General features: G+C 52.3%; 1 protein-coding gene and 1 long non-coding RNA gene across 2 annotated transcripts in view; one reads left to right on the forward strand and one right to left on the reverse strand.

Annotated features, from left to right (window-relative positions):
• usp40 (ubiquitin specific peptidase 40) lies at positions 1–17432 on the reverse strand. The gene is made up of 31 exons (XM_064309741.1): positions 16630–17432; positions 16274–16341; positions 15245–15358; positions 14042–14206; positions 13695–13841; positions 13280–13423; positions 12974–13102; positions 12661–12765; positions 12457–12564; positions 11503–11812; positions 10984–11065; positions 10659–10830; positions 10189–10273; positions 9327–9397; positions 8660–9081; positions 8121–8283; positions 7918–7978; positions 7731–7784; positions 7310–7398; positions 6854–6940; positions 6532–6568; positions 6353–6417; positions 5355–5429; positions 4577–4688; positions 4405–4481; positions 4186–4304; positions 3882–3947; positions 3178–3388; positions 2749–2844; positions 2279–2373; positions 1–1908 (listed from the first exon to the last, which is right to left on the reverse strand). Exons 1-31 carry the CDS (start codon positions 16823–16825, stop codon positions 1794–1796), a joined length of 3840 nt encoding a protein of 1279 aa, XP_064165811.1. The 5' UTR covers positions 16826–17432; the 3' UTR covers positions 1–1793.
• The window catches only part of LOC135240366 (uncharacterized), a 5971-nt gene continuing 4806 nt past the window's right edge, over positions 16280–17444 (forward strand). Inside the window, exon 1 of the long non-coding RNA XR_010325660.1 lies at positions 16280–16387. This is a non-coding gene — a long non-coding RNA (uncharacterized LOC135240366). The remainder of the gene's footprint in view (positions 16388–17444) is intronic.

The following is a 17444-nucleotide window of genomic DNA, read 5'->3' on the forward strand; positions in this document are numbered from 1 at the left end:
GAAGTATTATCTGTTTTTATTCATTATGTATTTTACAAATTTAACAGTTATTTAGATTTGAGGTCATTTTGCCCCCACTTTAAATTTGCAGGTAGTCAAACGTACATTTTCCAAGATCCATCCCATATTTATGCATAAAGTGAAAAAAAGATTTTCTGAAAAATATAGAAGCCAACATTTTTTTTCCACACAAATAAAAATAATTATTATTGACAGTCTAATTTGTAATCAAACAGTAGTTTTAGTATATGCCTTTTAATCTACTAACCTCAGAAAACTGGAATACAGGTTTTACACAGTTCATATGTTCTTACTGGTCAAAGGAATTCTCAGAATAAAAACCTTGAAAACATGTAATGAGGAAACCTGTATGCAGCCACCAATTTAAAAACGTCGTGGTTACAACGTCTTCCAGCTGTAAATTAAAAAAGGAAAAAGATGTTTAATATGCTAAATGTCAGATAAATGAAAAAAGGTACAGTTTGACTTGATTGTAATGCACTTAACTTTAGTGACAGCTGTTCATAACACTGTTCTTCTCCCCGAGAGCTCCCAAGAAAGAAAAAAATAATAATAAAGCGAAGAGGTAAGAGGGTTCTCTGAGTCTGCAAGGCTGATTTCAGGCCTTCTGTAAAAAAAAAGGCCAATTTCCTCACTTCCCTTTGTTCAGTTAAGGGATTTGGTCTTAAGAAATAACACTAAAGATTTTATATTCCACACACAAAACAGAAACAGAATTGTAAAAAAACCAACCCAAAAACAGAACCGTTAAAAATATATTTGGAAAAGGAAAATTTTCCATTTAAATGAGTTTCTCTTCTTTTTTATTACTTTGAACGATGTCGTGGAAATCAAGAGAGAAAACGTATCACCAGTAGTGACTGTTTCGCAACGATCAGCCCAGTACGATCAATTTCTCATCCAATCATCAAATAAAGAGAGACCGTTAAATTATACTTAATGGTGCACCCGTTCTCAAAGTGAAATTTCCAACACCAGCTCAATTAGGCCCATGTCACACAGCAATACACTTCCTCTACACTCATTAAATACATGGTTTTTGGGGGAAAAAAAATATGCTTAACAAAAAAAACAACTTTTTTTTTTTCTCGGACCAAAACACCTCTAAATAATAAGAAGGGAACATGATTAACGGGCCGTTCTTATGCAAGCGCTTCCAGTGACTCACTCACTCATAACACAGCCAATGAGACACAGTATGCAAATGTGTCTCGGTTCTCTGCCGTTTCATTGGCTCCAGCTCAGTGTGAGGTGAAGGGGCAGTGGCTGGCTAACCGCTACCACAGCCGAGCTCTCTTATGATGTAACAGACCAGGTAATGTTACCATGGTTTCCAATTAGCGCACCTACAGTAGATCTTCAGGTGGGTTGTGAGCGCTCACAGACCGGTCTGATCCGGGGAGACGGGCTGCCTGGTGACTCACGCCATCGCAAAATTGCATAGAAGCAGAGTGAAGGGAGGCAGGACTGCAGGGGACGTCAGTAAGTGCTCCAACACACACCTTCCCACAGAGTAAAGTACAAACTACCCCGTCACCCTCCCCCCATCCCCCCTCCCCCACCCCGAACAGATCTACAGTCACCCCCCCCCCCCACCCCCACCCCCTGCTGGGTCCCGGGGTTTGCAGGCAGACTCCTGAGGAGAAGCCGGGTCAGGAGGAGGTGGAGAGGGACCCTTTGGCACGCGGACGCTGTTCGGTGACTGTGGCCATCTTTGAGGATCACTGAGCGTGTGGGCGTGTGTATACTGGCTGGGGGGGGGGGGGCGGGTGCTATCTGAACACCCCTACGTTGATTGACAAGGCCACCTCTGGCTTCCTGCATTTCCCTGCGACCTTCCGCTCTGGTCCCGCCTCCTGGCTGGGCTCCGCCCTCATGTTCGGACCCCTGGTGGACATGTGGAGAAATGCATGTCTTAGAAACAAAAAAGTCGAAACACGACGTGCATATGTGGCACAGACCAACCAATCAAAAATCAGAAAATGGAGAGGCAGAGATACCAAAGTACCACAGCCCCGCCCCCTGCCTCACAGCCCTGCCCCTTCTTCAAGCCGCCTCCCCCCTCAAAGCCCCACCCCTCCTCACAGCCCTGCCCCCTGCCTCATAGCCCGACCCCCTCACTCACAGCCACACCCCTCCCTCACAGCCCCACCTCCCGCCACATAGCCCCGCCCCCTACACCACAGCCCCGCCCCCACAGTGGTGGGGTGATGAGCGCTATGCGAGTGAGCGTGTGATTGGCCGGCGGGCGCCCTACCCTTTCCGCCGGCTCTCCGCCTCCTGCCTCAGCCTCTGCTGGCCCAGCACGTCTCTCAGCGTGCAGAAGTCCCTGTTGCTGTCGATCAGGAGATTCTGTCCCAAACACACACAGAGCACAGGGTCAGGAGATTCTGTCCCACACACACAGGGCACAGAGTCAGGAGATTCTGTCCCACACACACACAGAGCACAGAGTCAGGAGATTCTGTCCCACACACACACACAGCACAGAGTCAGGAGATTCTGTCCCACGCACACACACACAGCACAAAGTCAGGAGATTCTGTCCCACACACACACAGAGCACAGTCAGGAGATTCTGTCCCACACACACACAGGGCACAGAGTCAGGTTCGACCAAGGCACAAGTCAGAGTCGTGAGCCACAGAGGGACTGTCCACCCCCCGCGCAACGACACCCACAGACACCCCCCCCACCCAGCGCGACTCCCCCCCCCCCCCCCCTCACCTTCACTCCGATCAGGTCTCCGTCCTTCAGGTGAAACGGGGCGCCCTGCAAACTCTCCGCCCTCTTCTTCTTCTTCCGCTTGGACACCTGCTGGCTCTGCGTGATGTCATCAAAGTGTCATTAGCAAAAAAGCACAACAGAAACACAAGCAAACCTGCCTTACCAGAGGCCTGCATCACGAAGCAGGATTACTGCGTTAGCTGGATAACTGCGCTGAGTAAAACCTGGAATGGCTCTTTTTACTGCAGTCCATGTTGCAGATTTGGGAGTGTTCCAGGTTTTATTCAGAGCAGTTATCCAGCTAACTCAGTAATCCTGCTTCCTGAAACAGGGCCCAGCTCAGGCAGGGCCTCAGATTAGCCTCGACACGCAGAGGACAGACGCTCCACAGTGACACTCCGCCCCTTCCTCCTCCTCCATCTTCCTCACCCAGTTGGAGATGGCCATCCAGGCGTGCTTTTCGGGGAGGTGTTTGGCGATGTGCAGGCAGTCGGGAGAGACGCCGTACTGGGCGGCGAGGGCGTGGTGGAGGGCGCGGGGGGAGCTGTCCCGGGACGTGTCCCAAACCAGCTCCTCAGGGGGGTAGAACTCCTGCTCCCCCGGGATCCCCATCTGCACCCTCAGCAGAAGCTCCTTAGGGCTGGGGGGCCGAGTGCACGCTGGTTACACACACACACGCATGCGCACACACATACACACACACTATATACACACACACACACACACACGCACTCACGCACACACACGCATGCGCATGCGCACACACACACGCACGCACGCACGCACGCACACACACACGCGCATGCGCACACACACACACACACACACACACACACACACACACACACGCGCGCGCATGCGCACACACACACACACACACATATATACACACACACGCACACACACACACACACCATCAGGGCACACACACACACACACATATACACACACGCAATGCGACACACACACTCCAACACACACCACTCAGATCACACTGTGCATGTCGACACACAACAGCACACACAGCAAGTAAACAAGCAGCAATACACACACAAACACTATTATCACGGAGCACACGACTACAGCTACACCACACACACAGACACACCTCACAGATTCATGTGTGTTCTTACCCCAGATTCTCCTCCTTCAGCAGCTGTTGGACACACAGTTCTGTCCCACTACCCAACTTCAGGTTCCTGTGAGAGAGAAAAAGAGAGAGACAGATGAGGGGATGAGAGAGAGAGAGAAGAGGGAGAGAGGAGAAGAGAGGAGGGGGAAGAGAGGTAGAGGACAGGGGAGAGAAAGGAGGGTGAAGACGAAGAGGGAGAGAGAGAGAGGAAAGGGGGGGAAGAGGAGAGAGAGGGGAGGGTGGGTCGTGTGTGTGTGAATAACGGGCACTCAGAGTGAGAGTGTGTCACTCCGCAGGAGCCCTACTTGAGTGGCAGCTGGTTTCCTCTCAGGATCTTGCTGAGCCTCCTGCCCTCCAGTACCCAAACGCGCAGGAAGGGCGGGGCAGGCACACACACGTCCTGCAGAGAGGGCAGGGTCATCACCTGCGAGAGAGACACACTTTACCCCTCTACCTTTCACAGCGGGTTCACCCGAAACAAATGTGCATCACACATCCAGCGTCCGTTCCTCCTCTCCGTTTACCTGAGTCTTTAGGTCATCGAGCGACGCTTCCCCCGAAATCTCCACCTGTCCCGCGAACCGAAACTCAGCTCCAGTCACTGTAACGCACCCAGAGGAGCCCCGTCAGTCCTCAAGCCCCGCCCCCCTGACTCCCAAGCCCCCGCCCCCCCGCCCCGCGCGTGTCTGCGCCCACCTGCGGCCGGGTCTCCTTCCACCCCGTTGGTCACATGGTTTCCCTGAGCTTCCTGTGAGACGTAGCGCTCGCTCTGCTGCCCGTACAGCCACACTGGCAGTTTCAGGAACCCCTGGGAGAAAAAAAGCAACCGGCCTCAACAACACGGTCCGTTTGGCACAAAATGGCGCGTAGTGGCACAAAATAGCATCTGTTCAAGTTATCACACACTTCAGGAGAGCAGCTCAGCTCAGGAGCTAAGAACGGTTGTCTGGCAGTCGGAGGGTTGCCGGTTCGATCCCCCACCCTGGGCGTGTCAAAGTGTCCCTGAGCAAGACAGCTAACCCCTAATTGCTCCCAATGAGCTATTTAAAGCCCAGATAAGGGTTGTACCCTTCACTGAAACAGGGAAACAAGGGCACATCACGCTTCTTTCCTGAATTTATTATAACATTAGGACAACATGGCAGCCAAGCAGACGGCAGGGGAAGAGGAAGAAAGAGGAGATGTGTTTTTTGGCTAGACCGCAACAGCAGGGCCAGCCCTACCAACGCAAATGTCTGTGAGTGAGTGATGAAGTTACGCCATTGGTCGGCCGAGTTATGAAGTTACGCCATTGGTCGGCCAAGTTATGAAGTTACGCCATTGGTCGGCCGAGTGATGAAGTTACGCCATTGGTCAGCCGGTCCCGCCATATGCTAGGTTTTGACCTGGTCTTGTTTTTAACACAGAGGAAAGAGCAAACATGTTTTTTGAACAGGGGAAAGGGGAGATGTGTTTTCGGGGGAAAGAGGGGCACCTTGGGGGGCAGGCGGCCCTCCGTCAGCACCAGCGTGTCCCCGCTGTGGATCCTCAGCTCGGCCAGAGTGGCGTCCTGTGAAAGACCGACACGAGAAACTGGGTCAGTCTGGGTTAAACTGGGGCAGTCTGGGCTAAACTGGGGCAGTCTGGGCTAAACTGGGGCAGTCTGGGCTAAACTGGGGCAGTCTGGGCTAAACTGGGGCAGTCTGGGATAAACTGGGGCAGTCTGGGATAAACTGGGGCAGTCTGGGATAAACTGGGGCAGTCTGGGATAAACTGGGGCAGTCTGGGATAAACTGGGGCAGTCTGGGATAGTCTGGGTTAAACTGGGGCAGTCTGGGTTAAACTGGGGCAGTCTGGGTTAAACTGGGGCAGTCTGGGATAAACTGGGTCAGTCTGGGTTAAACGGGGCAGTCTGGGTTAAACGGGGCAGTCTGGGTTAAACGGGGGCAGTCTGGGTTAAACGGGGCAGTCTGGGTTAAACGGGGGCAGTCTGGGTTAAACGGGGGCAGTCTGGGTTAAACTGGGGCAGTCTGGGTTAAACTGGGGCAGTCTGGGATAAACTGGGGCAGTCTGGGATAAACTGGGTTAAACTGGGTCAGTCTGGGTTAAACTGGGGCAGTCTGGGTTAAACTGGGGCAGTCTGGGTTAAACTGGGGCAGTCTGGATTAAACTGGGGCAGTCTGGATTAAACTGGGGCAGTCTGGATTAAACTGGGGCAGTCTGGATTAAACTGGGTCAGTCTGGATTAAACTGGGTCAGTCTGGGAAAGACTGGAGCACGGGAAGGGGGGGGGGGGAAATAAAAACAAAAAAAGGTTTTTTAAAAACTGTGTAAATAAACTAAGCACTAATGAATTCTTTTTCTCTTCTGAAATGTTGCTTATAAAAGTCTTAATAAATGGGGATGCCCCCGGGGGCATCTTTAAAGCACTACATTCAATTACAAATACAGAAGCATCCAAACCAGCGGGGGGCGCTGTCCGAGCAGCCTCACCTCCTCTGTGAGGGCGTCTCCCACCTCCTCACACCAGTCAGTCTTCCGCAGGTGCCAGGCTTCCCCTGGTGGGACGAAGACAGCACAGTTAGTCCATCACCACGGTGCAGTCTCACCACATTCTCAAAATGGCAACCAGGACCGTTATGGGGGAAAATACTCTGAAATAGAATCTTTACCTTCCAGTCCCGCCAACTTCACAATCAGCTTCAGACACTGTAACCAGAGAAGCAAACACCACTGAGCACCTAGGATTCTCTCCTTGTGTGTGTGTGTGCGTGTGTGTGTGCGTGTGTGTGAGAGAGAGAGAGAGAGTGTTTCTGCTGGGAATGAGAAGGTGATTAGGCGGAAGAGGGTGTTCAATGACAACACACCCACACAAACTCACACACCACGTGCACACACACGCATAGACACACACTTACACGCACACACCCGAGCGCACACACACACACACACACACACAGATCGGAGCAGACCGGTGTGTGTGTTGCTGCCCACCTCTTTCACTGTCAGAGTCTCCTCTACAGTCAGCTCCCTCTCTGCAGCAGCAGGGCTGTCTGAACCCACAGTGTAGTACAGGAAGAGCTGAGAGAGGGAGGGAGGGAGAGAGATAGATAGAGACAGAGAGAGCAAGAGTGAGAGAGAAAGTGACATAAAAATAAGGTTTTCATTTAGACAAACGCAAAACACCCAATTTGCACTGGAATCAAAAATCCAGCTGTATAAGTATATATTTGTGTAAATTATAAACAATGGATGTTAAACAAGCACCTGCTAAACTTACATATTTATCATGTAAATGTGCAACAGAACAGAAGTACATAACTGGACATAATTTGTAAACGTTTATGGGATATAGGAAGTATACTGCATAATGTATATATATAAATGTAACATGCTGTTGGAGGTTCATCCAGCACAGTCATGCGCAGAGCCAGGCCAGGTGGCACACACCTGTGTGGGACCTGGAGCCTCGCCAGGACAGAGGAGCAGGGAGGTCATGAGCTTCACACCGGCCTCCCGCACACTCAGGTGCTCGCACACTGCAGGGAACACGAACACAAACACCCGCACGGGTTCTGAGTCATTCTGCAGCCCTGCGTGATGGACCGGTCACTGAGCGTCTATGGTACAGGAGTTACTGAGCGTCTATGGTACAGTGGTCACTGAGCGTCTATGGTACAGGAGTTACTGAGCGTCTATGGTACAACGGTTACTTAGCATCTATGGTAGACTGGTTATTGAGGGTCTATGGCACAGGAGTTACTGAGTGTCTATGGTAGAGGGTTACTGAGCGTCTATGGTACAGGTGCTACTGAGCAATTCTGGTAGACGGGTTATTGAGTCTGTACCAGGCCTTTGGGAAATGTCATACCTGGAGGCAGGAGTCTGCCAGTGCTGTCCACCTGCCTCAGACAACACTTCACATCTGCAGAGGAAAGCAAAACGGATACTGAGAGAAGAGACACACAGATGTACACACACACGCACGTGCACACACACATACAAACACACGCCTACAGAGAGCGTGAGGCTGAAGTGATTGACAGGCTGGGCCTCACCTTGGAGCTGGTCCTGCAGCTGTAGCACCTCCATGGCCCTCTGCTTCACCTCCAGCAGCAGCTGGAGAGACACGGGAGCTCCATCAGCATGCTACAGCCAGCACATGTACACATACACACACACACTCACACACACACTCACACACAGCTCTCCCATAGTCAAAGCAGATACACGCTTCAGGAAAAAGTAAAAACACACACACCATGTTTCCAGAAGCAGGCACTTTCCCCCTTCTCCTCTCCCGTTCATCCTGCTCTTCCTCCCCCGCAGCTCCTCTTCCTCCCCGGGGACAGAACTCCACCTGCAGCCAGCGGCAGTCGGATGGGGTTGTCACGGTGACGATGTCGCCGCTGACGCTGATGATGCTGTGGAGGAGGTGAAGAGTGTGGGGCAGTTTAGGGAGTGATCTACAGTGAGCTCCATTAAAGTTTGCAACAAATAATGTTTTCTGCACTTTGATTACACCATGTAGAAAATACAGCACTTTTTATATATATAGCTCCCCATTTCAGGGACATGTAGAGTGAGATGACTGTTTAAACCGAAATGAGCAAACCTGGTCCTCCGAGACAATTTATGAAAAAAAGACATCGAATGAACCAACAGCAAATCTGTATAGGAGCCTTTTTATATCATATTGTAATTCTAAAGGAGGAACACCCCCTACACACCTGTGCCCCCCACCCACACACCTGGTGTTCCCCCCCCCCACACACCTGGTGTCCCCCCCACCCCACACACCTGGTGTCCAGCGCCTGCGGCTCCAGCACCAGGAGGGCGTCGCCGTCCCTCAGGGCCAGCTCCTTCAGCGTCCTGTGCATGTCAGCGGCGGGAAACACCCTCCAGCCACTGGCCCCGCCCCCTCCGCCGCTGGCCACGCCCCCTCCGGCCCCGCCCCCGTCGCAGCCCGGCCTGCTCTCCTGGCACAGCAGCGTGTTCTGGGGCCCCAGGGCCTCCCTCACGGCCCCCAGCGTGGTCCCGCCCGCGAACCCCCACTCCGTCCGCCGCAGCCCCACGCCGCCCGCGTCCCCCCCGCCCCTCTCCGCGGCCACGCCCCCCTCCGCCTCCTCCTCCTCCTCCTCTTCCTCCTCCAGGGAGGGCCGCACCAGGGTGAGCAGCACGGGCTCCCACTCCGCCCCCGTCTGCACGCTGGCTCCGCCCACCTAGGGGAGGGACCGGGGGTCAGGGTTCGACAACCGCTCTTTCATCAGGGACAGAGCCTCCTCATAAACAAACAGCACGCAGGCTAAACAGGGCATTTATACAACAATACATGAACAAGCAGCATGTAGCTCCCTGAGAATAAAACAACATAACAACATGGTTCAAATAGTCAGAGCTGTTATTTTTCTTTGAACAGGGAAAGTATGCGGTTTATTCCACGTGCATGCTGGGAAATGTTCCTGACCTCTCTGCCGTTCCAAACGAACAGGTCCGAGCCGTCGCGTACGCCCGCGCTGTACAGGGACTGCTGGTCATCTGAAACAGAGCAAACGCACAACACGCCCTTCAGCAAGCTTCCCGCAGGAAGAGAAGCCCGTTATACACACTCACACACACACACAGCGCATCGGAGGCTGTGCACAAGCCATTATAAAAGTCCCGGGGTGTTTAATAACCTGCGCGCTGCACTGAGCGGAGAGACGGGAGTCCACGGCCGGAAGACTCACCTGAAAGTGTGTTGAACAGGTGCAGTCGGGCCAGAAGACTCACCTGAAAGTGTGCAGTCCGGCCAGAAGACTCACTCACCTGAAAGCGTGTTGTACAGGTGCAGTCCGGCCAGAAGACTCACCTGAAAGCGTGTTGTATAGGTGCAGTCCGGCCAGAAGACTCACCTGAAAGCGTGTTGTACAGGTGCAGTCCGGCCAGAAGACTCACCTGAAAGCGTGTTGTACAGGTGCAGTCCGGCCAGAAGACTCACCTGAAAGCGTGTTGTACAGGTGCAGTCCGGCCAGAAGACTCACCTGAAAGCGTGTTGTACAGGTGCAGCCTGGCCAGAAGACTCACTCACCTGAAAGCGTGTTGTACAGGTGCAGTCCGGCCAGAAGACTCACCTGAAAGCGTGTTGTACAGGTGCAGTCCGGCCAGAAGACTCACCTGAAAGCGTGTTGTACAGGTGCAGTCGGGCCAGAAGACTCACCTGAAAGCGTGTTGTACAGGTGCAGTCTGGCCAGAAGACTCACCTGAAAACGTGTTGTACAGGTGCAGTGCGGCCAGAAGACTCACCTGAAAGTGTGTTGTACAGGTGCAGTCTTGGCCAGAAGACTCACCTGAAAGCGTGTTGTACAGGTGCAGTCCGGCCGGAAGACTCTTGGCCACCGTCAGAGCCATGTCCCCCTCCCACAGGTCCTGCATCTGAACACACATCAGGCCGGGGGTCAAAGGTCACGCAGCAGAGACAGCAAGCGCAAGACCTCAGCTGATCCAACACCTGTGAACTTCCCTGACCTATCACAGCATTCCGTTTCCACAGGAGAATCCCTAGTGGATGAACCACAGGCCTGAGTCCAGGGTCAGCTCACCTGGGTCAGGTCACATGGGTCAGCTCACCTGGGTCAGCTCACCTGGGTAAGGTCACCTGAGTCAGGTCACATGGGTCAGCTCACCTGGGTCAGGCCCAGGGTCAGCTCACCTGGGTAAGCTCACCTGAGTCAGGTCCAGGGTAAGCTCACCTGAGTCAGGTCCAGGGTCAGCTCACCTGGGTCAGGTCACATGGGTCAGGTCACATGGGTCAGCTCACCTGATAGACGGCCAGGCGTAAGTCTCCCACGGTCTTGCGGCGGTCGAAGGTGATGGTGATGACGCTGTCCTGGCCCCGCCCCACAGGCTGCAGGGCTCCGTTGGTCACCTGGTACTGAGGGGCGAGGTGCAGGCGCACCTCAATGGTGTTTCTGGAGGCGTCAAACTCCTCCCTGCACAAACATCAACCAATCAAATCAAGCACTGGCGGCAAATGAGGGCTTACCAATCCTGAGGAAATATTTAACTCACCCAACAGTCATACTCTGTATACTGTGTGTGTGTGTGTGTGTGTGTGTGTGTGTGTGGGTGTGGATGGTGCTCACCGTCTCTGTTGCAGCTGACAGTTCTCCTCCTGGGCCAGCTGAACCAGGTGAGGGGGAACCCTGTAACTGGGGTTTCCTTTCGCTGCCCCAAAACACACACAGCAAGTGAGTGTGGGGGTGATACCCCCAAAACACAGAGTGACATCACAAATTTGCTATGATACAACGTGAAAAAATCGATCCGTATCATTACGAATAACGGCAAAACATTCGTTTAAATGTCTATACTCTTATGGTGGTTTACTGTACAGCAACACTGCCCAACATCGTTTAGATTTTCCGAATCGACCTCGTCATCACCCGCACCTTTCCTTCTGTTAAACGTGACGTCAATAAAGTTTTTGCACTCAAAACCGCATTTTGGTTGTATGTGTACACTGTAAGTGTTAGCAGGATCGTTCACATCAGTCATTGTTTACTGTGTCGGATCATTTTCGCGGCAGGGGAAGCGATACAGCGATGGGGACTGATGTTCGGTTACACCCCTGCACCCCGCAGACCGCCCCGCGGGGGACGTACCCTCCTCCGGCCTCTGCAGCCCCGCCCGGCGGTAAAACAGCATGTAGGCGCTCTCCTTGCCCTGGAACTGCTTCTCGATGGCCTTCCCCGAGATGGGCGCGACCGTGGAGTCGTTCAGGTCGAACCAGCGGCCGCCGTCCGCGGGGAGCGGTTCCGGCTCCTCCGCGGCGCGCTCGGGGGCGGGGCCGGGGGCGGAGCCGGGTGAGGTCGGCGCGGGCTCCGCCCCCGGGGGGGCGGGGCTGGAGGCCTTGAGGGTGACCCGGGTCCCGTTGGCCAGCAGCATGAACACCTCAGAGTGGCTCTGCAGAAACTGGGGAGGAGACACAATGCTAACAGTAATGCTAGCAATAGTGCTAGCGATAACGCTAATGATAATGCCAACAATAATGCTAACGATAATGATAATGCTAGTAATAATGCTAACGATAACGCCAATGACAATGCTAGCAATAATGCTAACGATAATGCCAATGACAATGCTAGCAATAATGCTAACAATAATGCCAATGACAATGCTAACGATAATGCTAATGCTAATGAAGAGTCGCATTCGTCATGTGTAAAATTAGCAGTGGTCTGATTCGATGGTTTGATTATTTCCATAGGGCCGCACAGCGGTGCAGCGAGTAGCGTTGTTGCTTCACAGCGGGAAGGTGCCAAGCTCCAATCCCAACCAAAGAGTTTGCATGTTCTGCCCATGTTCCAAAGACATGCAGGTCACATTTATCTGGAGAGCCTAAATTGTCCTTGGACATGGATGTGTGAGTGCGATGGATTGGGGACCTGTCCAGGGTGTATTCCTGCCTTTCACCAAATGCATGCTGGGATAGGCTTCAACACCCATTTCTCCCACTCCCCCATGACCCTAACCAGGAGTAAGCAGTTCAGGAAATGGACGATTTCAACATGATTAAATCCCTTTCGCAGGGATAACGGCGCGGATGAGACACACACCTTTCCGATTGGTCCGTACTGCTTGCGAAACTTCCTGTTCCAGGATATCCCGATTCTGTCCAGCAGCTTCTGCCCCAGCTGGTCCACCAGAACGCTCTTTCCCTCTTCCTGTTCGGAGAGGGGAGCCAGGGTTAGGGAGGTTAGGGAGAAAACGCCAGGACCAGGACCGTAAGCGTCAGACAGAGCCTCTCGGCGGGACTGTACCTGGGACAGGATGCCTACGAGCACGGACAGCGGGTCTTCCTTCTCCACCTCCGGCTCACTGACCTTCACCTCCTTCTTCTGAACTTTAGGTTTGGACTCTTCATCCTAAAAAAAAAAACATCAACACACGCAACATAAATCATATCATATTTCTGTACGACTTCAACTTAAATATGATTTCCCTTCTCACTGAGTTAGTTTTGGTGGACACAGCAACACTTGAATAACCATCTTGAATGAGAAGACGAGGCTTCTGGGTAAACTTGTATTAAAATAACTGAAATGATCACGGCTCAGGAGATCCTGCTCTCACCGGCGCCTCCCAGTGGCCCAGCTGGTCAATGTCCTTGATGTAGACGTGGTAGTGGCCGCCATAGCAGCCTCCTTTGTGTATGATGACGGAGAAGAGTTCAAAGGTGAACTCTGAGTCCGGCCTGTCTGTCTGCGTGGGGACATTGCATCAGAGTATGAGGGATGAGAAATAACCGAACCAGAGCAAATCGCTAAAACACAAGCAGAATGAAACAGACAGGCAGGCACATGCACACACAAACACAGAGCTTGCATTTCAGCCGAAAAATACACTGGCAACACATCTGGCGCCAGCGCGGTCTGCTACCTGCTCACAGAAGGGCCGGAGGTTGATGGTTAGCGGAAAGCTGTAGCGGCCCGTCTCTTTGTAGCGCTCGCACTTGACGAAGTCGAAGTTGAACCTCAGCAACGACACCGTCAGGAACGGGGGCAGCTTCCTCAGCTTGGCTGACTGCGCACACACACACACGCACACACGCACACGCACACGCACACGCACGTACACACACGCACACACACGCACACACACGCACACACACGCACACACACACACGCACACACACACACACACACACACACACACACACACACAGGCAGAAGAGGAAAGACAGGAATCACTTGTCATGCGTGCGGCTCCGTATACACGTATGCTGCGGTACATTCAGAAGTTTAGACGGGAATGAAAGCCTGTGACAGGACGGGACGTCCCGGCGCGGACACACCTTGGCAGCCGTGACCAGGTGATCGCAGCGGCTGCAGCGGTACAGGTTGTTCCCCTCGAACATCTCCTCCTCCACAAACATGTTCCACAGCGCCTCCTCCAGGCCACACACGCCCTTCACAGACACTGTGAGGTCCAGGAAGTCCTCCTGATGCACACACATACAATGCATAGTCATATGGTAATTACTCTAAGACATTATCAACTTTTAAAAGGGCACAACATGCACACACACGCACACGCACACGCACACGCACACGCACACACACCACAAACAAAAACACACACAACACAAACCACACACAGACACACACTGAGACACACACACACACACGTACAGGAACCCACCTGTCTCTCGCTGGTGTTGCCGCACTCCTTGCACACGATCTGGTTGACGACGTTGCCGTGGTAGAGGCGGTGGATGAGGCTGCTGCCGGAGGTTCCCACCAGTGAGCTCTCCAGCGCGCTGAACAGGATGCGGTTCAGCTCCTGCACATCCTGCTGGCTGCTCTCCTGAGGAGGACATCACATCCAATACTCCATTACATCACATCCAGAGTCACCCCAACGCATCACATCCAGAGTCACTCCCAATACATCACATCCCGAGTCACTCCAATACATCACATCCAGAGGCACACCATTACATCACATCCAGAGTCCCTCCAATACATCACATCCAGAGTCACTCCAATACATCACATCCAGAGTCACTCCCAATACATTACATCCACTCCAATACATCACATCCAGAGTCACTCCAATACATCACATCCCGAGTCACTCCAATACATCACATCCAGAGTCACTCCATTACATCACATCCAGAGTCACTCCAATACATCACATCCAGAGTCACTCCAATACATCACATCCAGAGTCACTCCAATACATCACATCCAGAGGCACACCATTACATCACATCCAGAGTCACTCCCAATACATTACATCCACTCCAATACATCACATCCTGAGTCCCTCCAATACATCACATCCAGAGTCCCTCCAATACATCACATCCACCATCACTCCAATACATCACATCCAGAGGCACACCATTACATCACATCCAGAGTCACTCCAATGCATCACATCCAGAGGCACACCATTACATCACATCCAGAGTCACTCCAATACATCACATCCAGAGTCACTCCAATACATCACATCCAGAGGCACACCATTACATCACATCCAGAGTCACTCCAATACATCACATCCAGAGTCACTCCAATACATCACATCCAGGGCTTCAAAACACTTTTCACAAACCCTATGGACAGTCAATGGGTGATGTCACAGTGGTTTAGTCTCTACAGTCTATGGGTGGGGGCTGTCTGAACCGAAAACCCACCCCGGGGAGGGGGGGGGGGGTTCTCTCGAAATAGATCATAGACCAGGAGTGATTCAGACACAAATTCATTGCAACATATCTTCCATCAATTACTCTGACCAGCCATTACATTTCCCAGTTAGGACCACAAACTAGACATTATGGCCGAAAACCAGACATCTGGAGGCCCCCGTCCAGAGAGCAGAGCAGAACGGTACCTCGCTGTTGGACCAGCCGAAGCTGTCCGTCAGATCGGCAGTGGAGGCGGCCTGCTGGTCCACCAGCAGCAGCTGGGCAAACAGCCTCTGCAGCTGGAGAGGGATGACCCGCACCTGGGGACGAGCACACACAGGTATCACACACACCTGGGGACGAGCACACACACACGCATCACACACACCTGGGGACGAGCAAACACAGGTATCACACACACCTGGGGACGAGCACACACAGGTATCACACACACCTGGGGACGAGCACACACACACGCATCACACACACCTGGGGACGAGCAAACACAGGTATCACACACACCTGGGGACGAGCACACACACACATCACACACACCTGGGGACGAGCAAACACAGGTATCACACACACCTGGGGACGAGCACACACACACACATCACACACACCTGGGGACGAGCACACACACGCATCACACACACCTGGGGATGAGCAAACACAGGTATCACACACACCTGGGGACGAGCAAACACAGGGATCACCCGCACCTGGGGACGAGCAAACACAGGTATCACTCACACCTGGGGACGAGCAAACACAGGTATCACTCGCACCTGGGGACGAGCAAACACAGGTATCACTCGCACCTGGGGACGAGCAAACACAGGTATCACTCACACCTGGGGACGAGCACACACATCACACACTCCTGGGCACGAGCAAACACACGCATCACTCGCACCTGAGCAGGAGCACAAACACGTACAGGTATGCCTCCAACAACTGATACCATCCACACAGACGCATACCCGCAGTGGACCATCTATTTAGTGACATTAGCATTAGCATATTTATACAGGTGTGCAAAGAAGCAATTCAGGTAAGTTACCTCGCTCAACAGCAGTGTCCTAACCCAGGCGATCAAGCCTACAGCCTTTGGGTTATAAGCATAGTTCCCTAACCCTTGTACTACACTGCCGCCAATGTATGCATATATGCAGCAGAGGTACAGGTTGAGGCCAGAGAGCATTTTGAGCCCCAGGTGAACGCTCTGTCCTTACCTTGGCCTCCGGTTTGTCCTTGTCAGCAAGACTTCCCAGCTCCTCCGGTCCCAAACTGAATAACTCCTCTGCCAAAAACATCACAGATGCAAAGGGCTGACTATGGACACTGGGGTATGTCATATGCTAAAAATATTCCACGACCGGGGGCTCCAGCAAGATAGGCATTCTAAGCGGTTGGGTCTGACATAAGCTTGTCATGCATGAATGGCACTATGGACAGTACAGTGTAAACTAAGCCTAAACAGTGAACTGATGTGGTTTCCTCGCAGCCAATTAAAAGCATCACATTTTTTTCATACGACACAGATGCCACCGTATGTAAAACAACGGGTGTTTTTGAGCTGCATCATTACCTCTGAACTCTGGCGTAAAGAGTAAGGTTTGCAGCAGGGAGTTCAGGTAACAGGTGCCACCTTGGTTCTTAATTCCGCTGAGCTTCACACTTCCCCGCGGTGGGGGAGGCTCGGCGTCTGTCGCTTTCGCGGCGTTTCCGCCGGTGGGGACGGCAGAAAAGGATTCCTCGTCTTCTTCAAACAGATTTCCAAACATGATTGTTTTTTGCCGTATTTTTTTCGCCTCCCGACTCTGTGTCCCGTAGGCAAAACGTTTATGAATTAGTATTAGAGAATAGTTCGCCAACTAGCCGAAGAGAGCTAATATTTAGCCTCATGCTATCTCATCTTTGTCTTTCCCAGCTCGCGATTTACAGCTCCTGGGCACACCCTGGAATAGGCTGACTTCACGGGATAAAACATGGCTAGGCAATACACCAGCTCATAAGCGAACGTCCTACATCAATAGCTAGTTAGCTATTTCAGCTAATTAAAAATATTCCCCTTCGATAGAGAACTAGTTACCCCGAGAACGTCCCACAACGCTAAATGAAAATCAATGCATGTGTAGATAGCTAGCTGTTCAGTTCGCCGGCTAACGTTAGCTCACGGACATTCAAATTATATTAGCTACTTGTCGCAAAGTAATAGTAATTAACGTCTTTAACTAGCTTGTCAACTAACTCGCCAAGCTAGATGTGATTGCTAGCTATCTATTTTCCCTCTGGCTAGGAAAAACAAATCCGAAACCTACATGAAAACTCAAGTAAAGCACTGTACGCAGCCATGTTTTCAACTGCGAAGTGTATGTCGGTGCATTGTGGTAATCGTGGTTT

This window comes from Anguilla rostrata, chromosome 15 (assembly GCF_018555375.3).
Source record: "Anguilla rostrata isolate EN2019 chromosome 15, ASM1855537v3, whole genome shotgun sequence".
In the NCBI taxonomy this organism is placed as follows: Eukaryota; Metazoa; Chordata; class Actinopteri; order Anguilliformes; family Anguillidae; genus Anguilla; species Anguilla rostrata.